Source organism: Scomber japonicus, chromosome 10 (genome assembly GCF_027409825.1).
Source record: "Scomber japonicus isolate fScoJap1 chromosome 10, fScoJap1.pri, whole genome shotgun sequence".
Taxonomy (NCBI): domain Eukaryota; kingdom Metazoa; phylum Chordata; class Actinopteri; order Scombriformes; family Scombridae; genus Scomber; species Scomber japonicus.
The window spans coordinates 14,443,447-14,468,315 of record NC_070587.1 but is presented as its reverse complement, the minus strand read 5'-3'; the positions used below and the strand labels follow the sequence as shown (position 1 = coordinate 14,468,315).

The 24,869-nt window shown below is 38.5% G+C and overlaps 1 protein-coding gene across 10 annotated transcripts; it reads left to right on the top strand.

The window, feature by feature from the left end:
* Positions 1–12,927: 12,927 nt before the first annotated feature.
* On the top strand, positions 12,928–22,752 carry tcea3 (transcription elongation factor A (SII), 3). Of its 10 annotated transcripts, none has more exons than XM_053327103.1 (16): positions 12,928–13,137; positions 13,914–13,976; positions 14,156–14,261; positions 15,288–15,393; positions 18,149–18,214; positions 18,644–18,703; positions 18,899–18,970; positions 19,398–19,466; positions 19,571–19,633; positions 19,737–19,811; positions 20,931–21,091; positions 21,221–21,277; positions 21,411–21,565; positions 21,726–21,872; positions 22,190–22,261; positions 22,361–22,752. In XM_053327103.1, exons 1-16 carry the CDS (start codon positions 13,069–13,071, stop codon positions 22,367–22,369), a joined length of 1,350 nt encoding a protein of 449 aa, XP_053183078.1. In that variant the 5' UTR covers positions 12,928–13,068; the 3' UTR covers positions 22,370–22,752. The 10 variants fall into 10 exon arrangements, with proteins under 10 accessions (XP_053183078.1, XP_053183081.1, XP_053183083.1 ...); XM_053327113.1 differs by lacking the exons at positions 12,928–13,137; positions 13,914–13,976; positions 14,156–14,261; positions 15,288–15,393 and adding exons at positions 17,423–17,456; positions 17,565–17,666; positions 17,753–17,821; positions 17,914–18,015; XM_053327106.1 differs by lacking the exon at positions 18,149–18,214.
* The last annotated feature ends 2,117 nt before the right edge of the window (positions 22,753–24,869 follow it).

Here is a 24,869-nt window from a genome sequence, read left to right as displayed (position 1 = left end):
AGCCTTTCCAAAACCAAAAAACAAGAGCAAAATTATAGGAATGCATTAAACAGTGTTTATCTTTTCAAAGGTAGTCTTTTCCTCACTTGGTCTGATGCCATTGCAAACCGGTCCCAGATAAGTTTCAGAAAATGGAGGGATGGAAGGATGGATGGAGGGAGCCTAAGCCTCAAATACTAGCAGGTCTGGCTAACTAGTTTACTGCATAGAGTAGTGGCCTTGCATTGTTTCCAAAGGTATTAGAATAATTGACTTAATCAAAGCTTATAAAAGCGTAGTTTTGGGAGCAGGAACACACCCCAGTGACACACCTTCTGGCTTCCTATATAAACGAACCTAACCCTCTTCCCCCTCCTTCGCCCTCTCTCTCCTTTCTCATAGGATCCTAGGGAGTTTAGGGGTTTAGGCTGCCCGGGCGCTGTAGCAGATCTTCCACGGAAGACGAACGTCCTTCAGTTTTGTCAATAAATCTTTAAAATGCGTCGTGTTGGTGGTGTGGTCCTTGTTCATGAAAAGCTGAGAATAAAAGTTTATTCTTCATCTTCTGTTTCTAAGAACCTCTCATCTTTTTATAATCTTTTAAAAAATGCAGATGAGAAATCCTTAAAGTGCTATAAAAGTGAAAACAAACATCTACAGTTCCATGACAACTGGGTGAACTCCATCTGCTGAGGAAGACAATATGATACAATCAAAAGCGCAAAAGCAGACACTTAATAGACCATGTAGTGAAATTAGCCTAGTTTCCATTTTAATGTACTGCAAATTTCGTCCACATTTCAATCACTACTGTTATGTGAATATTAGGAGTTGGACTCTTCAAGGTAAACAGTAAACTAATTTTCATTTGGTGCCAGTAAACTCAAACGATGGAAAACCATGTGGAGAGCATGATGGAGATGTGATATTTATGTTTGTTTTAACGTATTAATTTGAGGAATTAACTTCATTGCAGATCTGATGTTTTTATCTGCAGCCACTTTTGGACATTTTTTTTTTTGGACATTTAAGTCACATTATGATTTATCTACCAAGTCTGTTTACAGTGCACATTGTTGTTTGTTTTTTTAATTGATAACAATCTTAGGTAAGCATTAAGCATTTTTGTGATTTGCAACTTTTTAAAATGTTCTGGTGTTTCCATCCTCCACTCAAATTGAAAATGTGCATGAAAACAGGTAGTATTTCTTTTGCAGGATATACCTTGAAAAGTGATCTGAAGTACTTTTGATGAGTTGGCGCGTCACATGACGTCCTCCTGCTGGAAGTCATGTGGAGTCTATCATCAAGGCCTCTTTCACTGATGTCCCACTTCCTGCATTCTTGGAACAGGACAGGAAACGTAATGTTGAGAAAAGGGCTTGGTTGTACTCTTCAACATTGGTGGAGGGAGGATTGTTTAAGATCCCCATGTGGGGTTTTCAGGAGATGGGTGATGGTCGTGACTCATGCATGAGGACCTGGTTCCAATCTGATGTGGGTTTGTTTACTCAGGACCTAGTAAAAGTCCTGATTTGCAGTTTTCCACATGTCTAAGAGCTGCTCTTCACCCCCACCGCTGTCTGGCTGCTCAACCCCCACAATCTGCCTCCTGCTGTGAATGACTGGGGTTATTGGCTACCAGTTCACTGAGCACATCAGCTTGATCTGGTTATAATAAATTTGTGGCTTCATGTTGATATTAATCTGAGTGAAATCATAAAATGCTCCACACTGTAAAAAATCCTTCATTACTTTGTTTTAAAAAGTATATTTCACCCAATAAATCAATTTCCTATTCTTGTTGTGTTTATTTAAGTTACACATAAATACAAAATAAGAATATTTAACTAACTCTGAACTTTACCATAAAGTTATTTTACAAAACATAAACAGGTCATGGCATCTTTCTACTCTGGCCTGGTCTGCTCCTCACCAACATATTTGTGTGGCTATGAAAGAAAATACCTAACCCAAGACATGTGAGTATTCATTTGCATTGTTTACAGTTAAACTTTATCCAAATGAGAGTGATTATATATATATATATATATATATATATCTCATGCAAAGCATCGTCTCGTTTCCTCTATTAGCTTCCTCTATTGTCTTCAGATCAAATTGAAGAGGTGAATACACTTATTTAATAGGTAATTCATTAATTAATGAAACATCACAGCATCATTTCCTAATTATCCTACATGAGTCATGTGATATGAAACTAATTTGATCACTTGTCTAATCTTACAGGCCCTTTTCACAGCAGGCATTTTGACTTGCTAAAGCAGCACAGGTGGAATTAATGATATTAATTATAGTTGTGTGTAGTTTTGGTGAGCAGACCATCCCAGTGTCTGTGTCTGTGTTGGGAACTGGGATGTGTATTATCTATGCTGGTATGATTAAAGTTGAGGATACTCTTTAGCTTGTCATTACCCATGTTGAGACCAAATATTCATGACCGGACATAAGGAGAAAAATGATCTTGTTAATTAAATTAACAAGATAAATTGTGTTGATTAGAAGGGACAGCTGTATTATGAAGTTTAGATAGAGCGAGGCTATCAGTTCCAATCTGCTCCTAATTTTTATGTTAGACTAAGCCAGCTACATCCTGATTCTAGCTTGCTGATTTCAAGAAACTGAAACTTTTTTTAATGTCTTAATTAATGATTAATGATTTTTGATTATGTCATACAGGAAATAACAGAGAACAGTGTGCATGAGGACCTTAAATTGCACAGTATGATGATATATGCTTACCATGAGCCAGATGCAGTGGGCATCATCATGGAGGGAATCACATCTTGACAATTTGGCCAGAGCATGCTGCCTCCTCCTTGGGGTGACATGCCCTGAATCTCAAGTATCCATTCTGATATTGCATTTGGCAAACTATAGTCAGAAGTTCCTCTCTGCATTTTGTAAACTGATGTCATAAGTTCCTCTTTGCATTTTGTAAACTGATGTCATAAGTTCCTGTCTGCTGTCTGCATTTTGTAAACTGATGTCATAAGTTTCTCTCAGAATTTTGTAAACTGATATCATAAGTTCCTCTCTGCATTTTGTAAACTGTAAATTGTTTTAATATTCAGATGTTTTAAGACAAGATAAACTGAAAAACTAAATAGTATGAACGTGTTCTAAGCTCCATTTTATAAACTAAGGTGAGCAATTCTAAATAATTGTTTTAATCTTAAAACATTTGAACAGTTACTAAAATTGAGCATATAAATTCAGTCAAACCAAATTCTTGGTTTTTCTAATTTTTGTTTTTCTAAGTTACTTATTTTAATTAAGTCTGATGTGGCTGTTATGCTAACCCTTTTCACATTAAACTCAATTTCCTGTTTTTTTCTTGTACAGTGTACTCAATTTTTTAGCATACAAGAATGTATTACTGAGTTCACCCAATTTAAAATATGCAATAAAATATACAAGTTCAGCCAACTCTTAAAAAGTGGATGGAAAATGTTGCCTCATTTTAAAAAAGTTTTTGGTAAAATAACATTTTTTACAGTGCATGTCTTGATAGTGGGCCAAGGCCATTTGAGAACTTCTGAGGATGGCAATTTCCCACTAAAAAAACAACATTTCTGACAAACTGCATTTATCTCTGTCTGAAACTGTGATCAGATGGAAAACGAGGCCTCATCAAAATACATAAATCAGTGATTTGTTTTGCCAATTTATATTTGCCAGTTTCTGAAATATATGCGTCATGCTCCAAACCCTGTCCCTCTGCAGTATGCATCAACATGAACCATCAGGGAACTGTCAAAAAGGCCATGGCAGCCTCAACAAAACTCTTCACTTGTATTTTCTCTTCTATTTCATATAAAACTGTAAACATGTCACGGCCCTTCTATAAAATTCAAAGAAATTACATGGCCTTCTGTGCTAACAGATTTTGAAATTGTATACACTACTGACAGGCTGCCTTTTGTGTGGGTTTTTTTCATCAAAATATAAAAATGCATCCATTTTCACTGCAGAATATAAATTTTATAACTGTAAAAGTCAAGAGAAAAAATTGATTCCAGGTGTTTTGCAAGAAACCCTTCATCCACTTGAATCCAATTGAAAAAGCAATAACAAGATAATGAAATCAAATCAGATGTTAAGCCTTGGGAGATACATTTCTGATGGCATACAAAAGTGATTCCCAAGATAAAATCCTTTCTGGTCCCTAGCACAAACACAATGGGTTTTCCAATTAATTACTCGAATGCACATCCAAGCATTAAACCATGCTTGTTAAACCGTCAAAGGGAGTGAATTATGAGTGTGTAATTACCATTGTGCGTTCCAGCTGTTTTGTTGATCGTTTTCATGTCAGTCCATTTTTTATAGTAAGATATAAAACAGAGCAGTTCCTTTTTCTCATGAAATCATTTCGTCTGTGCACCAAAAGTTTATTGTTCAAAGACGTGGCGTAGGCAGGGCGACCCCAGGAAGATGTTAAACAAACTATTTTCCTTCATGTGATAGCCTCGGTAACATATCATTAACTGTTATTTCTAATACCTAGCTGAGTCAGCATTTTCTTATTATTATTGACTTTGGTCAGTCTGTTGTGTGTTCTGGCCCGTGTATTTTCCAGTCACTGGTTTTTATCCTGACCGGCTGAAAGTGTAGGACCAGAATGAATGTGCGGATTTGGAACAACCTGCCTCATCCACTTGTGTCAACCTACACCGGACACAAGCCTCTACTTTTCCAGAGGATGAAATTATAAAATATGGGAATCATACAGAAAGAACAAGGAGCACATGAGGTTTCAGTGATCCCCAGCCTTCTAGTCTTTGCCAGCCTATTTAAAGCAATGGTTCAACATTTCACTTTTTTGCTTTCTTTCAGAGAGAGACGATAAAACTGATACCGCTCTCATATCTGTCCAGTACATATAAGCCTTGAGCCAGCAGCTGGTTAGCTTAGCTTACCATAAGGAAAGAAACTGGAGAGTAACTGAAATTTAAGAATGGCATGTTTTATGGGGGGTTATATAGTGGACTTTTTCTTGGCCAGAAGCAGTAATTGTCAGTGGTCTTGGCATCATTGTGAGGTTGCCAGGCAACTCATGAAGACTTCAGAAAGTTGATGCAGGCAGAAAGTTGTCCAGCACATATCCTGTCATAAAACCCACTTGTTGATTTTAAACTTTATCTGTTATTTGTTTGCATAAAGACTTGTTATATAATGTGTTAGTGACCTTTATAGATGCTGGGAGGTGGGTTTTTTGGAACAAGACAGGCTAGCTATTTCTCACTGTCTCCAGTTTTCGTGCTAAGCTTATCAGCTTTATAGTGCTTAGGGTCAATTTTGACCGGGCACATATGAGAGTGGTATCGATAAAATAAAATAGCAAACTGTTCCTTTAAATGGAGATGTCTAGTCTTCCTCCTGCAACATTGTCTTTTATTTTAATGGGAAATTTGGAAAATATATCAGAGTTTTATTCTCTAAACTTAGATAGCAACTACTGAGCTTTCTTGCAGTGTTTCTGTACTGTACCAAGTACAGACCTTGAAGAGTTACAAGAGAAAACAGCTTCACTGTCTTCCAGATTTACAGCAAAGATTGCAACACCTGCTAACCTTAGATAGAGTTACAGAGCAGCAAGATATCCCTGCTCAAGTATGGAAGCCAATTGTAACCTTTGGCTTTCACTCAAGTGATGTAACACAATAACCTGATTTCCACAGCTCTCTGGGCACACATATAATTAATGATTTGATTGGATAACATTGTTTTTCCTCATCTTCATAATCTTTTTGATTTCCTCTGTTATTAGTCCTTCTCCTCTCAAAGAAAGGAAGATGTCCTCAATACAGATCTACTTTTGAGGAAAGACAGATGTCCTGCACGTCCATTTTTATGAATAATTAAGGTAGATATTTTCTAGTCAAGGTTGCATAAAGACTCAGCAGTCAAAAATAAAATACAATAAACAGAACAAAACAACCTTGGGCATCATAATAAAGCATACATTGATGTCATGTGATTTTGAGGCAGGAAGTGGGAGCAGATGAGTTATGTTGTCCTGTCCTCAGGGACACCTCCTCTGCTTGGTGATGTTTTTACTTCCTGGACCCCACATACACAGAGGGTGTCTGTGTGCTGTCAGTGAACCAAAACACACAAATTCACACACTATCCTTCTCCCACCTCCCCCAAAAGACACAGACACACACCCAGAACATGCACACACACACACACACACACACACACATGCACAGTCATCAGTTGGCTATATAGCCCAACATCATCACTGGAGACCTACTGGTCATGACATCATCCACGCATTAACAAGTCTGCTTGTGTTGACCTTGTGGTGACCCCCAAGGCCATCAGGAGGGACTTTTCTTCATCAGAGCCCTTGGACAGGATTCCCGGTTTCCTTTGGGTTGTTGCAGTCTCATGTGGTAGTAATAAATCCACCACGCACTTGAAGCGAACACAGCTGAAAGTTGTTTGGATAGCCCCTCATGCTAGTTTTTCCCCCTCCCATAAGCTGATGTTCTGTCGTTTTGGATGTTTATTTTTGTTTTGTTCCTGATTTCACTGCTTTGAGTTCCTCCCACACGGTTCCAGCTGAAGAAATGAACTTTAAATGGTTGACTTGGAGACAATATACTATGATCTGTCTTTCTTGGGCCAAAGTCCAGAGCAAGCATAGCAACAGGTAAAAAATCTGAAATCTTCTGAAAACATTCTTATAGTCCCCCAGTGAAACTCAAACATCCAACTGAAAGAGCAAGAGTTCTTTCAGCTGGATGTTTGAGTTTCACTAGATGATGTATGTGCAGAGTTTGACACTTCAAGGCTGTTTTCACATTTATCTACTCAACGAGTAGACTCTCTGAAAATTTGAGTGTACATGTGAACTTCATTTGTGACATCACAAACTGTTTTGAGCCAATTCTTGTCCAATATTCAACTTACACAGGTGTGATGTGGAAACCTGTAGCCTCCAGTGCACAAACACTGAGAATGGAATTGAAATAGGAGACATGTTGTGTCCATCAGTTACAGAAGAAAAATCAATAACCATATTAAACCTTAAAAATGTTAATCAGCAATTATTAATTTAACTTGCTTAATTTATGCATACTGTTGTTCTCTAACAAAGATTTTTCAAATCAATTCAGGTAATACTGCTAAACTGTAGCTAGCAGACTAAATGCATTACCTATATCAAAACCCATTTTTTAAATGGCACAAAATACATTTTCGTCCATTGAGGTTTGTTCACATCTATTTTGGTTGCCATGCTGTTTAAATTGATCTATTTGGACCACACCACTGAAAGGATAATAGAGGTAAAATCTTGAACACTGGGACAAAAAAAAGAGTACTCAATCAATTTAATATTGCACTTCTAAAAACTTGGGGCACATGTGAGAGGCAGATTTGAAAAAAGCTGAGGCTGAGCTATTTCGTCCCACATATGGATCCTACAATTCCCATAATGCAACTTGATGGTGTCTTTTGGTTAGATATTTCCTGCCTGGTAATAGCCAGTGACTTCCAGACCTTGTAGCACTGCTACAAAGTATGGACAGAGCTGATAAACAAGTTGTGCAACAGGCCAAAATCTAACCTGAGAGCAGGGAAGAAGAGTTACAGTATATCCACCCAGATTACTGCTGAGGAACTTCAGGTTTGAGTCTTTTCACAAGGTTCCGTTGGTAAAGCTGTAGCCTTTCACAGGTGTATTACTTGCTTCATGGATGTTCAGTCCTGTAAATGTGTCTCTGTGCATGGCAGGAAGAGGTAGCCTACTCTATTACCATACTACATACTATACTATATTTTCACTATTTGTTATTTTTGGAACAGGTTTCCATTTGCTTTTATGTCATTTGACTGTGTTCGAATCTATTACATGAGTCATATTGGTGGCTGATATTTCAGAGATCCCCTGACTACCAGGTTGTAGTTTAAGCTAAAACAAATCTTACAAGACGTGTGGATTCGGATGCTACAGCTTTTGAATAAAGTCATAAAAGCAGAGGCTTGATGGTATTGACACATGAAATTGCAGAAATCTTTTTAACTTTCTTTTTTTTTGTTTTTTGTTGAGCCACTCTCCCATTCATGACAGACTAATTTGGTTGTTCATTTTGAAGGATTTGTCCCTCTGTGCTTCAAGCCAAAGGGGTTATGCACTTGTTTGTCAGCATAAAGCTGAGGCTCAAGCACAAGCGGAGAGAGAGCTCTGAGATCAAATCGCAGCCTTGTGAAGAACCACAGGATCTTTTTGCAGACACACTATACAAATGACTCAGTGTCTGTCCACAGTGCCAATGTGTAATTGATGGTTGTGGATAAGATATAGTACATATTTTGCATATCCCTTCCCAGCTCTGTGTACCTTTAAAGGCATTTATGGAGCATTTGCAGTTTGGCTATAGGGTGAATAATTTCCTTCATAATCTGCAGTTTGGGTGACATACAACAACAATACTTTTGTCATTTCCAGAGCAAGTCAGAAGCTGGGTTAGACATCCTTTGCTCAGTGCATAATTCAGATTTAGTTTGCTTTGTCATTTAGTTATTTGGGTTGGATTGTGTCTAACGATGGCACCACTAGTTATTTTGGTCAAACATAGTCTAAAGGTAGCACCACCAAAACAGTTTTAGATATGGCAGATTTGGTGCCTGTGTGTGGCAGTAAGTAGAGACTTAGAGACAGCTGAAGGTACAAGGATGTCCTTAAAGTCTTTGGGTGGTCCAACCTCTCTGGGAAGATTTCAGCCTACTTTTCCCGAGCGCCAACACCAAACAGTGGTCATTATTAGCAGAGACACCAACTCCACCAGGCTGGGATTACCTTTCAGCCAACTGCAGATGTGCAGAACGTCTAAACAATTCTCCCACTCTGTTTTGACATGCTCTATTACAGGTTCTACACCAGATCCAGAAAAAAAATTGACAGCTAAATGAAATCATTCATTTTCTGGTCTGATGTCATCCAAAAATTGCCATAATTGCCTAGGCCTGGCGTCTCTGGTCTGTGACTGGCAGAGACACCAACGTTGGGCGAGGTACTCAGAGAGGAAAGAAAGACTGCTGGATATTCGCTGTTGGATCTGTGTTAACTCTTTGTCAGTTGAAATGTGTGGGATGTACAGCGACAGAGTACAGGACCACTTTCCTCTGTCTGCGTGGAAGAAACCTCAACCGACACAGTAGCACGCCTTTAACTTTCTACTGCAGTCAGAAGCAAAGACAAGATAGGACTTGATGTGGTCAGACCCAAGAGGCTAATGACAGACTCTCAAACCTGGCAGCAGAGGTTCAGTGCAACATATGGGAATGCACACAGACGCAATTATGTAACCATATAGAGCCTGAGCGCTGTCAGTGAGATTCGACTGCACAAAAAAAACAGGAACATGCTTCTTTCTGCAAAATCATTTCAAATGTCTCAAAAGGATGCAAATATTTCTTTCACAAGTCTGCTGTTCTGTGTGCACATCTGAGGTGGGGACGCAATTATTTGCATAAGAATAAGTCAGATTAGATTAGACATACTTTATTGTCCCCAAGGGAAAGTTTGACTTGAGCAATAGTGCTGCACACAACTGGAATCAACTAAAATACAATGTGAAGCCAATGAAACAGCACAGCGATACACCAAAGACACAATAATAACTTTAATACAACACAATAAAACAAATATGTATCATGCATGCCTTGTGAGATAAAAGAGACAAAGACAAAAACATTATAAAAATGAGGACTGAATCATAAATACAGTTAATTTTATGACTCTTCACTGTATAATTAGTCTCTATACACAAACCTCTAGACTACAAATGTATTTTCATAATGAATCTTTAATTAAGCTATGAGAGCAGAAAGAATGTATGCTTGAGGTTTTATACAATTTGTTAATGGACAGAAAACATACTTTTTTTTTTTTTTTTTTTTTTTTAATTCAACCAAAACCAAAAAATGTTGTGTAATGTGAATAGTAACAAATCCACAAGATTAATTTCTGGACTTCAGTTCTTCTCAGCTTTACAGAGTATTTTGGTGTCTTTCAGTTCATTGTGTTGATTATATAACCTGCAGCTTTATTGCTTTGGTTCACTCTCACCATCTCTAGATGCAGACAACAGTTTGCAGCAAACAAGCTTTACAAATCTGCTGTACACTACCTGTCCAGCACCAAACCAACAGAACTCACAAACAATGTTACTGACTAGCTGGTGAACATGGCCAAGCACTTAGCAGCTAAAGAGACAGATAATTAGCTGCTGCATGTCTGCTGGATGTGTAAATAGGCAACTACTTGTTTGCCATATCAACTTAAAGTTGATAATATGTTGGTGTTGTGTTTGTATCTATGCTCTCCTAAAGTGCCCCAGAAATCAGTTATTGCATGTTTAAAGTATCAGAAGTTAAGTCATTATGCAGCAAAATTGCCCCCATATTATTATATATTATATCATCACTGATGTACACATGCATGAGGATCATTAGGTCATGGTCATGCTAATTTTACCTATTGCTTATACTAATGTCATAATCTATAAAGGTCCTCTGAAATAATGTAATAATTATAATATTATAAAAGAAGAATGCAGGAGCAAAAGTTGCATAAAATGGGAATACTCAAGTAATGTACAAGTACCCTAAAATTATACTTATGTAGAGTAACTGAGTTACTGTCCACAATAACTCCTTTGTAACTGACAAATAGATTGAGGGAAAATCAATAAGTCAGTTTATTTTTAATTCTGGATTCAGTCATCAGTCATCAGTGCTTAAAAAATATTTCTTCTATCAGCCTGAGGTTTGAGCACCAAGCTCAACAAGATGTAACTAGTTGTGCTTACGCAGCTTCTTTTCTTAAGAATGAAGAGATCAGACAGTTTGGGAAAGAGGTCGGAGGTTTCAAGAGGTCATCAGCTATTTTTCTTCATCCTCTGCTTTTACTACCCAGAGTCTCAAGCTCAAGGGTTTAGTGCAATGTGTTAGAGGATGTTATTTTGCGGATCTTGATCACTGGTTCTTCCTCTTGGCCCGCTTCCCCTCTTACCTCACTGTGACCTGTCCCACTTCTTGAATGGGCACCTGCCAGACAAACTAGTGTCTTCAGGCGCAGGCATGAAAGGGTTATACGCTCAGCCTGTTGTGTAAGATAGTGTAAAGAGATAATACTCTTTGCTCAAGACAAGCTCTTAACCTGTACTTTCACCTGTCGTCATTAACACAGTTATCTTTAAATCCCTGTGCAAAATACAAGACAGTTTGCTATCAGATTATTGGGACATGCTTCATATTTTAGTGTTTTAAATTTGAGTACAGTGTTGTACAGAAAAACAAGAACTCTTAACTTTACCTTTAGGGCAGACATTTAACTTTTCCAGCCAATACTGCTCTGTAATGATATACAATTAAGTTGGAACATTGCTGTCTACATAAACTGTGCCCATATAAAATGTTGGGTATGAGTACATTTCTAGACAGGGAATCCAAACCAATTAAAACCTGGAGTCTTCACCCCACTGACCTTTGATCTGACTTCAGACACAAACTGTTGCAACTTGCACCCTTCATGGCCACGCTTTCCATAACTGTCTACACATCCAGCAGCAGGAGCGTCTCAAAGATTAGAACTGTAGCAAGGCTTGGTTCCCGATGGACTGGGGGAGTAAAACTTTAATGCCTTTAAGTTCTTGGAGCATGTTTTCCCGAGAAAAGATTTCCTACAAAAACAGTCTGTTAGCGACTGCTTCCAAGAAGTTGTCAGAGATGAGATATAAACACATTTTTACAAGCATACAAAGGACCTTGTAGAAAGCACTGGAGTATCCTCAAGTCATTTCATTCTCTGAATGTTTGTTTAACTGACCTCAGCTAACTTGCTGTACACACCACAGGATTCAAAGACTGGACAGTGGAGAGTAGTGCAATTTCAGGCTTAAGACATTTTAAATAATATTCCAGTTCAATATGATCACTTCAAACACTGGGTGTTTCTCGGAAAACATCTCCATAATGCCAATATTCATAATTTCACACAAAATCTTAGTGTTCCTCCAAAAGAAAAAGGAAAAAAATAGGCTATAAAGAAAAAAGTGGGCTGCATTATTTAAAAAGCTCTCCAGTGAGTCTACACTGCACAATTTTTCCAATTTGCACAAAATTTCTTTGACACTATACTATGCACCAGAGATAGGCTTGAAAAAACACAAAAGCTGTTGCAAGGTTATGTGTTTCAAAAGTGAAATAAGAGATTAAACATCAGAAAATGATCTGCAGGTAGAAAATAGGTCTGTGGGGCTGCCTGGGACTGCAAAGTTACATAGTAGCGCCCTCTGCTGGTAATAACAACAAAATCATAAAAGATTTTTTTTTTTTTTTCAATTGATAAGTGAAAGTGAAAATCTTTATTCTGCTCTTCCGCATCTGCAAAAACTCATACCAATAGCCTAATAAACATAAAAACCGCAGACGAACATTTTTGTTCCAACGTGCTGAAGTTGTGGGTGAAGTAATAGATGTGTAGTAAACTGTGATCCAGTGTCAGGTTGCTCTTTGGCACAGGAGCAGCTGGTGCTGGTGTGCAAATAACTGGAGTGCACACTGCGCCCTGCCTTCAGTTTGGAAAGATTAATCATTAGACAGTGACCTGGTTTGAGTTGAGAACCAACATCTTACACTTACACACTACACACACACACACACACATACACAACTGGTGATATAAGCCAAAAGTACAGAGAAATATGGAACCAATAAAATTATGAAATGAAAGACGCTCAGTTAAACGTGCAAATGAGGAAGCGTTTAAAAAGTCTGATAGTCAGTTTAAATGACTTTACATGGACCCTTTCAAATTATAGAAGTGTTGTCCCGTGTGTGTACTATAGAGTCTATATTTTTAGTTATTGTCACGTGTTGTGTTGGTCAGCTGGGATCCTTGAGCAGGACACGCCTCTGGACTGAATGGAGTGCGCCGTGCGTAAAGTCCGATCTGCAAAGGATCCAAACTTTTTAATTTCATTTCTTGCTTTTTATTGAGTACCCAATCGACGTTATTCATTCGCGCAAAGGCGATTAAATGCAGCGATGACGCGAGAGGAAGATCTCATTCGGATTGCAAAAAAACTGGACAAGATGGTGTCTAGGAATAACACGGTGAGACTGTATTTTGACACCCACAGGTGGCGCATTGTCCTGCCACCTCGTGCCGTGCAGAAGGCCTGTCAATGTCTCCTTTGAAAATGACGTTTTGGTTTCCTACAGGTTTACGGAGAGGATATGTATGGTTTCCTCTTGAGTATTTGCAAAGTCGGCACAGTAATAACATGCGGCTGAGTGTACTGTGACGAATGGTCAACAGGTGTTTGGCGCGTGTTTCATGGCTCCCGCTTGCAGGACGTTTTAGAACCAGAGTGTGCAGCTTTATGGGTCAACTTTTATAAACTTCTCGCCTGTATTTAGCAAATCTTTAGCTGGTTGCCATATTAAAAAGTAACTCGTATGCAATTGAAAGTAAACAACACGGCCTGTGGGCAAGGTCGTGTGTGTGTGTGTGTGTATGCGCGCGAGTGTGGGTGTGTTCCACTGTAACTAGGACGTTGTTTCATGGCGTCCTTGCACAGATAAAGTGCTCTAAATCATGTGTGAGCACGTAAAAAAGAGTGAAAACTGGCCTGAGATTACAATAAAGTATACAAAAAACCTCACGTAATGCTTAATGTTATTGATTATTTGGTTTTATTTAAGTGTATTTTTGTTTTAAATTGTAGACAAAAAATACAGAAGTGAAAGTGTTGCTACTGACTTTGGTGATTCGTTTTAAAATGTTCACATTTGCATGCTGGGAAATCTGTATGTAACTCTGTTATTACATATTTGTGTATACATATGTTTGGGTGAAAAGTCTAAATGCGCTGTGACTGTGTGTGCAGGAGGGTGCTATGGACCTGCTAAAGGAACTGAAAGGATTCAATATGACACTCAAACTTCTCCAGGTAGACTTCATATCCAATTCACACATAAAATATTCAACAGGAGTGCATTATATTTGGTTAGTGTACAGTTTTAACATTGCTATCAGAAATGCCTCATCATGAAAAATAAATCAAATTAATGACCGTTAAACCTTAAATAGTATATTGTATGTGTAAATATATAAATGTATGTGTTTTAGGAAACAAGGATTGGCATGTCGGTGAACGGTATCAGGAAGCACTGCACGGATGAAGAAGTCATTGCTTTGGCAAAGGTCCTCATTAAAGACTGGAAAAGACTTCTGGGTACTTGACTTTGTAAATACATGATTTATCCAGCAGTTAAAGGGGGCCTATTATGCTTTTCCTTATTTTCATTCATATATAATGTTATAGTGTCAGATGTTTATAGTAAACATGGCCAAAGTGTAGAATAATGAGGTAAATGTAGGTAGAAGAATAACCTGTGAGCAAAAAACACTGGCTTCAGACTGCTCTGAACGCTCAGTTTTCTATGGGTTTTTCCTACTTTCAGCCCAAGCCAACATCAGCTTGTGATGGATTTCTTTATATGGCTATCTGATCCACACACAGTGCAAGTTCACTACTGCACTCCTCTAACATTATGACCTTTTTCTGTAGTTTTGGGGCTGGAGATACACTAAGCCATGGCTGGAGTTTGGCTGGCATGGTGTGAATGTTTTTCCATGACACAGCAGGCACAGTAAAATAAGTAAATACCCTGTGGGAGGTGTGTTGTCATCTGCAGCTCTTTATCAAACATAATCGTCATCAATGTGGTTATTTCTGCTTGTACGATTCCTCCCTGCATTATTTCTAATTGATCCGCTCAACACATAGCTCCAAGTCTCTCCATATGTTGTTGTGTTGACAGGTTTTTAGCGCTGTTAATGGAACTCTGCTAATTTGGTGAGAAACATGTTTAATATCCTCTAAATTCTTCACATTAAAACTTTTATTTAGTCATTAAAAGCCATTATTTTTTTTATTTGAAGCAGTAAAGTAGGAAAATTGGGTTTGCATTGGTGGTAACTTAAAACAGAACAGAACAGAGTGGGCTCATCGACCTTAAAGAGGCAGGAGCTAAAATTGCCTGTTAGGAGACACAGGGAAAACTGAGGGGCTGCATAAAGATAGCCATGGAGTTTTTAAAACTGTGAATCATGCAAAGGTACTCTAGTGGAGTCCCAAAATAAAAATATAGAGCTGGAAATGAGCATAATAAGTCCCCTTTAAATAGTCATTTGTACAATAAATACATCAGTGAGCTGCAGGATTTGCTGATGTGATTACCTCCTCACACTCACACAGACTCTGGACATTCTCACACTGAGAAAGCAGCTGAAATGAAGAATGGTGTGAACTCCAGCAAAACAGCAGCTTCTCCGAACAGCTCACCCTCCGAGACACAGAGCAGGTCAGTACTTTCCCATCTGCTGCACAGAAACTACACAGGTACAGGTAATGTGACATTTAACACAGAGTGTTATGAAATATAGATCTGTTCAATATCAGAATACCTGCAACATCTGCTCACTCTCACACCGACAGTGGTGAGTGTGACCTGCTAAATACTTTAGGGGAAACTCGGTCAAATGATGATGTATTTTTCATACATACTGTCATGGTGTTTGTACATGCCTGATATTTATTAATTAGAATTTACCCTCAATTTTATATTTATCTGTGCAGAAATGACTGCATTTTTAAACAAGCACTCAAATTATGAAGTAGCTCAGCTACAGAGGCAACAGCTGCTTTGCCAAAAAAGTACTCAAGAATTAAAATATGTAATTAAGTGATGTATTGGGGTTAAATTTAAACTACAGTGATGAAAATCAGTTTCTCTGGAATATTATTATTAGTGAAAAACCGAGGAGGTAATTTAACTAAACTTTCCACTGTTTTGACAGTGTTTCTGGAATCCTCAAAGACACTTGCGACTCTGTTTTCCTTCCCATCTTAGTTTGGATTATGAGTCATAACTTGGGAAAACCTTCTTTTATCTTCTTTTGCCATTCAGAGAAATATATGCTCAGCTCTGGGACTCAAATTTAACACTAAAGATGATACATGAGAGGCACAAACCAGGCCTAGGTTGACCAATGTCACTCTTGGCAACCTTGAGGATTGTACATATATAAAAGAAGCAAATCTCAAGTTGTTTTGGTTTTCTTCAAAAAAGTCAATGTCTTGAGTGTACAGGGATTTTATTCAGCACAAGGAACAAATAGAAAATAATCTAAATGATGAAAGATGTTAGACTTTCAGCTAAATCACGTAAAACAAATGGTTCTGTTGTCTGTACTTGGTAATTACTGTGATCAAATTAGGACATCTAAAATTGACTGAAAGTCTTGGCACATGTGATGAAATACATTTCTGTGTCTGCAGGCTGGGATTCAGTCATTTTTAAGGCAGACATATTAACAAGTGCAGATACAGGATATTTATAGAGTAACTATGAAAGTGGTTACATGCTTTAATTTGGTGTTACTTGAAATGCTTGATTCTCTTCTAAACTAACAAGGGAAAAATCCCTAATAAATGTTTCTATTTAAATGGAGGCCAAAATGAAACTTCCTTTGTTTCTGTTAGTCACAGGAGACTGGATGTCAAACCAAAACATGACTTAGATCGTGATAAAAACAGAAAAGAAAAACATGACGACGAGCACAAAAACAAAAAGAGACACTCAGACGACACCAGGGATGAAACGCACCTGGAGGGAAATGAGAAACATGCACAAGAAGTCAGAAAAGAGAAGCATGTAGAAGAGGCCAAAAAACCAAGAGTTGCAGAGGATCCCAAGATGGACATAGATAACAAGAAACAGAAACATGACCTTCAGAGTGAGAGACACAAGCCAGAACCAAGGAAAGAAAGACCATTGGAGGAACCAAAAAAGATGAAACAGGCGGAAGAGCTCAAAAAGGAGAAACATCTTGAAGAGGCCAGGAAGCACAACTATGCAGATGGCACGAAGAAGGACAAACACAGAGAAGAGAGCAGGCACAAGGGGTCGATAAACACACCACGACCACCAAGCGAGCCCCAAAGAGAGAAACACGCAGATACTCACAAACCAATATTTGAAAGGTGAGAGGGGTTGTATCCCAAAACTGATTCACTCAATAAAAGCTTCAGATGAGCTTTAGATTGAATTCTTCATTTCAGGAGAGGAGTTTTGGACAGCAGTGTTCTCTATCCTAACCGATTGCCCTCCCCTCCTCGACCTGCTCGGCCTCCCTTCCCCATTAAACGCCCCTCTGTGGACGTGAAAAAAGACAGGTCGGGACACTTGCACTGCGTGAGCTGAAGAGCATGGTTGACTGAAATGTTCCTGCTGATAGTGCATGACACAACGGTTTCTGAGTTACTCATATGCACTGACATTTGTTCCCACAGTGTTTGTACTGGACACATGGCCTAACCGGATACTCGCTGTGTGCATGGTGCATGCTGTGATGGGTCGTTCAGGTGTGTCTTTATTTAGAGGATTTTGTATTTGCTTGAAAGCATGCTGCATCCTCTGGGATTCTTGAGGTGATCTTGACTCTGATCTATCCTGTTGTAACATTTGTTCAGGAGGGACAGTAAAGACTCTTCCTCTGGACATCCTCGTCCTCACACCCCTCGGTCCACCTCTCCCCCGGCGAGGCGACCTTCACTGGAAGTAAAGAAAGAGAGGTCAGGCATGTTTTTGGTTACATGCACGGGTAGTTTGTGAATGATGATTGAGTTTTGACTCAGACAAATGTTGATTTTCACATCAGGAAAGTTCCACTGGACCCCAACGCCCCAATTGCACCCCTTCCTCTTCACCTTCATCCTCCACCACCAAGGTCAGGGTCTGCATGCTGCATCACAGTCTTTGCTGATAATATTCACCCTCATCATGAAGTGATTCAACTCAGAAAGGTGTCTTTACATTTAGAAAAGAGCCTCCTGACCCCAATGCTCCACTTGCTCCACTCCCTCTTCATCTTCACCCCCCTCCTCCACCAAAGCGGCCATCACTGGATGGGAAAAAGGACAGGTCTGGATCAGAGGAGTTTCTCATTACAAACTACATTTAGTCACAGTTTTGGAGGGATATTTTGGAAAAGGTCTGAAATCTTATTTGGACATTTCTTCTCTGCTTTGAATCCTTGTGTTGTTTTCCACAACAGGAAGGAATCATCAGACTCTAAACCTCCTTCACAGAAGAAGATGTCAGATCACGTGAAGAAAGACAGGTCCGGGATCAGGGAATTATTTAGTCTTTTGTTTTTCCTTGAAAAGTGACTTTGCTGCTGCAAACATGCGATTCAAGTTCGAGAGACTGAAATCTGTGTTTTTACAAAGAGTAGTAGAAAATATATATAGTAGAAGACTTATTTCATGTGTCGTGCGTCTATAAAACCTTTATTTAACAAAAACTTTTTATTTTTGCTTAACTACAAAGGAAAGACCACAGATGGTTTGGGACTGTTGTATAGCCAAAAAAGTCTTGAATTGCAGTTAATTTGAATACTTTGGCACATTTTTGCACTAAAAGAGAGAGGTTTTTGGCCAGGTTTTGTAGCTCCCTGGATAGTCACACCTTTAGCTCAACCTGGTTTACAGCAACAGACTGTAGAAAGAACAAAGCTTGTATTGGTACCAAGACTATTTTCTTCTTGCAGGAAAGACTCATCGGATAGCAAAGTGTCTAAAAAACACGCAGCGGAAGCCAAGAAAGACAGGTTGGAAAGTCATGAGTGTGAAAATGCTACTATGTTTAACTGTAGTTGTGATATACGGTGGTTGTATGGCTCATCTTTAGTTCTTTGAAACAGATCTTTGTTGGTTTTTAGTGCATGAGGAAGCGTGCATTATTTTACTTTCACTGACCATTGCTGGATTTGTTTCAGAATCATACAAATGTTTCCTTTTGTTAGGAAAGATTCATCTGACTCTAAGCTGCCACCTCCCAGAAAGCCCAGTTTGGATTGCAAAAAAGAAAAACACAGGTGTGATGGAGCGGGAAAATGAATAATTCCACTCTATATTATATTTAAATCTGAACTGCTTCATAGACATAACCCCAAGTGTTTACTTTTAGCCATGCTAGTAGCTCTGGTCAAGACTGAAATTTCTCAGTGACTGAGATATATTTCCATCAAATTTGGTTCAGATATTCATGGTCCTCAGAGAATGAATCCTGCCGACTTTGGTGATGTCCTGACTTGAGAGGCATCAGAGGGACATTTTTGGCTTTAAGTGAAATAACTTGACCACTAATACATAGATTGCCATGAAATTTGGTATGGATCTAAAATCCTAATACCTCCTCAATCCTGATTAGTTTGGTGATCCTCAGACTCACAGAACTACTAGTGTGGCTGTAGACTCTTAGCCTTGTGTCAGTGTGACAAGTCTGTTTCTTCCTCGTTGCAGGAAGGACTCCTGTGACTCAAAGACTGGTCCACCTGTGAAACATCATTCAACTGACTCCAAACCTGACAGGTAGGACTGGTATGCAACTCTTTCTATCTCATTAATAAGTGGAATCAGTTTGGAATAAACTTTAGCTATGTGGAAATATTTACTGAAAATGTCTTCATATTTAGGCGTGAATCCACAGATTCAAAGAAAAGTAGCCCACCACCAGCAAAGAAGCTAACAGGTGAAAGGTAAATGAAACAGAGCAACTTTTTCAAATAACTACAAGTTTCAGTTTTATTTTTTTAATTTCTATGTATATCATATGATAACAATGTTGATTTTGTATTATAGGAGAGAGTCTCATGGCTCCAAGACCTCTCAACCTGCACCTCCACAGAGGAAGCCCTCAACTGACAGCAATGAAAGGTATTATAGTATAGAAATATCACGTAGTACTTCATTACATTATATAAAATATAAGACTGATGCTGGTTGGTTAAGAAAAAGTGAATTTTAGCTTCCAGTGTATGAAACAGCTTCTGTGCAGTATTTCAGTGTGTTCACTGCAATGTGTTACAGCCTGGCTCTAGACTGTGGCAAAAAAGGGGAGTCACACGGATACTCAATAATACACAAGTAAATTGAATCAAAACAAAGCAGTCAAATTTAACAGAAAACAACAGATAGGTAGGGTTAATCTGTAAAATCATGTCATGTAGGGAGTGGATGAGTGAGCGTGTAGATGTTTCATGGTGAATCAAAGTAAAACACTCAGGGAAACAATGCAGGAGCATGCCAATCCAGAGAGGGTCTGGATTGGTAGCTTCTCTGGCTTTATACATGGTGTGTCCCATCCTGCTGATCAGTCTTCCAGCTAATCAGAAACCTCCCCTGCAGACACAACACAGCAGTGACAAGAGCAACAAAGCCGTCACAAATGATGAACTTTGTAAATACTCTCATATTCATGGTCTCAGTGGAGATATTGGTGGTAAGAAGACACAGCAAATGTTTGGCAATATCCAGTTCAAAGCAACATTCCTGCACTTAAGCTGCACTATTCAATATTTGGATAGTTAATTATTACCCGACTCTGTAGTTCCTTTCAGTTCAACAGAGCATTTGTATTGTTGTACAGTTCAGTCTTTATGGCCCCTCACAAGTTCACAGTCTTACCACTCTTATTAACCTCGTCTACAGCAGGCAGTTTAATAAACACCCAATAAACACCACCTGCCCTCCACTAATAAGCAGACAGATATAGTCAGTGACCAGACCCAGTGACGGGTGAACATAGTGGAGCATTTAGCTGCTCAAGAGTCAGATATTTTTCTCAGGAGTTGGTGGAGAACAAAGCAGAGCCAAAAGAAGAGCAAAACATTTAACTTTAAACAAATCCAAATGAATGCTTATGTTGCTTCGTCTCTGCTGGATGTGCTAGTGTGTCATTTTTATAGTTTTATTTATTAGGATTTAATATCACTGTAAACAATGAGTTCAGTGCTGCTGAAGACAGATGGTCCTCTGTTATGTTCTTTTTAATAGAAAGGGCAAAACTGATGCCGCAAAAACTCCCACCACCCCGACCAGCCCCATGTCTCCTGGCTTGAGCTCTGCTGGGGGTCCGCTGCCACCTCACTTGGCGACCGGAGATTCCATCAGAGACAAATGCATTGAGATGATGGCAGCTGCCCTCCGCACAGACAGTGAGGCTTAAATTACACTCTATCACTGACAGTACACACTACAGCAGCTAATGTCTCAATAAGCGCACTTAGACTAAATAAATATCACTGTAGTGTGCAGAGTAACATGAACATTTCTTTTCTCCACAGATGACTACAAAGATTTTGGAACAAACTGTGACAGCATGGCGGCAGAGATTGAAGATCATATCCTTCAATTTAGTTAAATATTTGTATTTATCGTTGGTTTGACAAATGGAAAGCATCCCATTTGACATTATTACTATCATCAGATATACACCACAGTGGAAAGAATTCCTCCTTGACTTTGTGGTTGCACTTATCTACCAGGAGAATAAGGCCACTGATATGAAGTATAAGAACAGGGTGCGTAGTCGCATCAGCAACTTAAAGGACCCAAAGAACCCTGGGCTTCGTAGAAATGTACTCGCAGGGAGCATTGACTTAATCCGCATTGCCACCATGTCTGCCGAGGTATAGTGTACTCAATCACCTTTCATGTTGCAGTAGTAAATAGTATAACTCAAGTATCTTCCCCTCATACTTGCTGTCTTGTAGCTATCTTCTTACATTTCAGTTTTGCTTGACACTGTCCCTTCTGCTCCTTTTTCTAACATCTCTGTCTGTAATGTAGGAGATGGCCAGCGACGAGCTCAAACAGCTGAGGAACGATCTCACCCAGGAAGCCATCAGGGAGCACCAGATGGCCAAAACTGGTGGCACCTCCACCGACCTGCTGCAGTGCGGCAAGTGCAAGAAGAGGAACTGCACCTACAACCAGGTATGTCATGTACACACATTCAGTGACAGAATGCAGGGAGGCAGAGGAACAACAAAAGAAGAGGAGTAGCTGGTATCTTCAGTCAGGTTAAGTAGTGGTGTGAATAAAATCAATATTTTGTGTTTTTTTATAATTATTATTTATTTTTTAAGGCTGTATGATGCCAAGACTGTCTCAGTTTATATTATTTATAGTTTACACTGATTCTATTTAGAGTGTAGTAAATAGTCATCAGTTGAATAATTAGATATAATTGCTATGTTCTGTTCACAGCTTACAAAGCTCCTTGTGTATGTTTGTGTGTGTGTGTGTTCTAGGTGCAGACACGCAGTGCTGATGAGCCAATGACCACATTTGTCTTGTGTAATGAGTGCGGTAACCGCTGGAAGGTAAGTCTTCTCTCCCTCACTCTGAGCTCAATATGACGTCTTTTTCTTCGTTATGTCTTGATGTCTGATGCTTTTGTAATTTCTTTTTCTAAATTTCAGTTCTGCTGATGCCTTCCAAGTGAAACCACAATTATTTTTTGAGCATTTCTGAACTGCAAATTTTTCATAATGGGAGGGAAGGGAGTTTATAAACGATTGCAGCTAGTGATTTTTTTTAGAAATAGTTACATTCTTACACTTTTTACTTGAATTTTTGAGATTTTTAAGCATGTGCTAATAATCAGGGTTTGCTTTATATGAAACTGAAGACTGAGCATGAATGTCAGCTTGATGACTAAGTCATTGAATCAACCTAATTGGAACAATATCAGTAATAATCATGGTGCTGTCATGATGGAAAAACTATCATAATCTAGTTCATATGCTATGTCATATTACAGCTGTTCACTTTGTATATATCAAATTCCAATAAACTGCATACGTTATCAATAGTATGGCTTTTTAACCTGTCACATTTATTAAACAATTTTAACAGAATATATTATTGTTTGCATCAAAGAAGAGTTTTCTTTTTATTAATATCTTTTCAATATTGTTTTTCATGTATTTGGGCACAATTAGTGGGAGTTTCTAGTAGACCTAGGCGATATATCGATATCATGATATGAGACTACATATCGTCTTAGATTTAGGATATCGTAATATCGTGATATGTCATCAGTGTGTCTATTCCTGGTTTTAAATGATGCATTACTGTAAAATATGTAATTTTCTGAACTTAACAGACTGTTCTAGCCGTTCGGTTATTTACCTTTTTCCCACTTTGTCATTATATCCACATTACTGATGATTATTTGTCAAAAATTCATAGTGCAAATATTTTGTGAAAGCATCAAGAGTCATCTCTACAATATTGTTGTAATATCGATATCGAGCTATTTGGTCAAATATATCGTGATAGTTGATCGCCCAGCCCTAGTTTATAGATTATTTATATTCTTATCAGTACGTAGTCTTACAAAATGATTCCTACGAACACATAGAAACTGAAAATAAACTGAAAAGATGCAATCAATATTTTCATTATAAATGAATCTGGGGTATTAATCATTTTCCAAAGATAAATATACATCAAAAGAAAAAAAAGATATATATGTTGCACCACTGTAAACACACAGTAGATGGCAACAATGCGTTGTGCCGCCAAACACAGGCAGCATCATTTCCACCACTGAATATTTTTCTCCTCAGGTTACTGACCATAAATTAGACGCTTGCTTGTTAGTGCCGGTCCAATAGGCTGGTAAAGCCAGAGGGAAGTGCTGCTGAACACTAACGTGACAACATCAAAGCTATTCAGCAGTGTTCAACGACACGAACCTCTTTCTGAACACTGCTGAATTGTATATTTACATTTTTAGTCAAGGGTTGTATATCAGGTAAACTTGTATATCATATGTGGTGATCCTGTATGTTAGATGAAAAGAGAGAAAAAGGAAAAGCTTCCCTGCCCCCCCCCCCTCTTGCTGAGTATCCACCATCTGGTTCCTGTGTGTAAGACTGTTCATTTACTTCTTCTGCATCATTTACACCATTATAAGTCTTCTGCTGATGTGCAGGTAGAGCTCAAAGGGCATCAACACTGACTGTGCTATTTTACACATTGACACTGGTGTCATCATCATCATCATCATCATCATCATCATCATCATCATCATCCCTCTTTTATCCTGAAATCTGAATGCAAGTAGGAAAAAGTCACCTAATATTTAATGTTAGACTCAACAGACACACACACACTGCAAATCAAAAATGAATTTCAAAGAAATAAAACCGTATTGCAAGAAAAAATTCTCATACAAGACAGCCCAAAACTTTCCTCTGTCATTATTCATTGGACTCTGCAACATATTCTCACTGTGTTGCAGCTGCTCTGCTCTGTGACCTCTCTGTCCCTGACAGTTGGCGAATAATGATGTGAGAAAATGAAAGCTGTTGAAACAAAACAATTTTAATCAACTCCAGATTGATTTAAAAAAAATCCATGTATGCAGATAATATGTTAATTTTGTTCCTATTCTAATTACATAATGACTTCTTTATAGACATCTTCGGATAATTGTCTGCAAATGTTATGATAATATGAATACATACTCTTTTGTGAAACCTATAATTTTGTTTTTTTGGTAAGACGTGTGTCGATGAGTCAGAGAAGAATCATCATTTCATTATATTGGAAGTTTTTACTATTATATGTATGCACTGAGGCAGGATTTAGACATGAGGGGTTTTGTTCTTTATTTCTCTCTGACATGACCTTTAATATGAATCTATATATGTGTGGTGTGACGTGCTATGTCAAGAAAATCAAAGACACGCTACCATGCCTACTCGGTGTAGATGTTACAGGCTCTTTTAAGAACATGTGTGCCGATCCATCACCAACATCATGTGCAGGGACCATCCAATCAGATTAGCTTGAAAACAACCAGACCTCAGGAATGAAACTGACTGTCAGTCAGGATGAATTTATTTCACTGTACAGCAGAACTTTTTGGCATAATTACATCTCAGCTGCGGAGGAAAAGCAGGCTCTGCTGGAAAATTT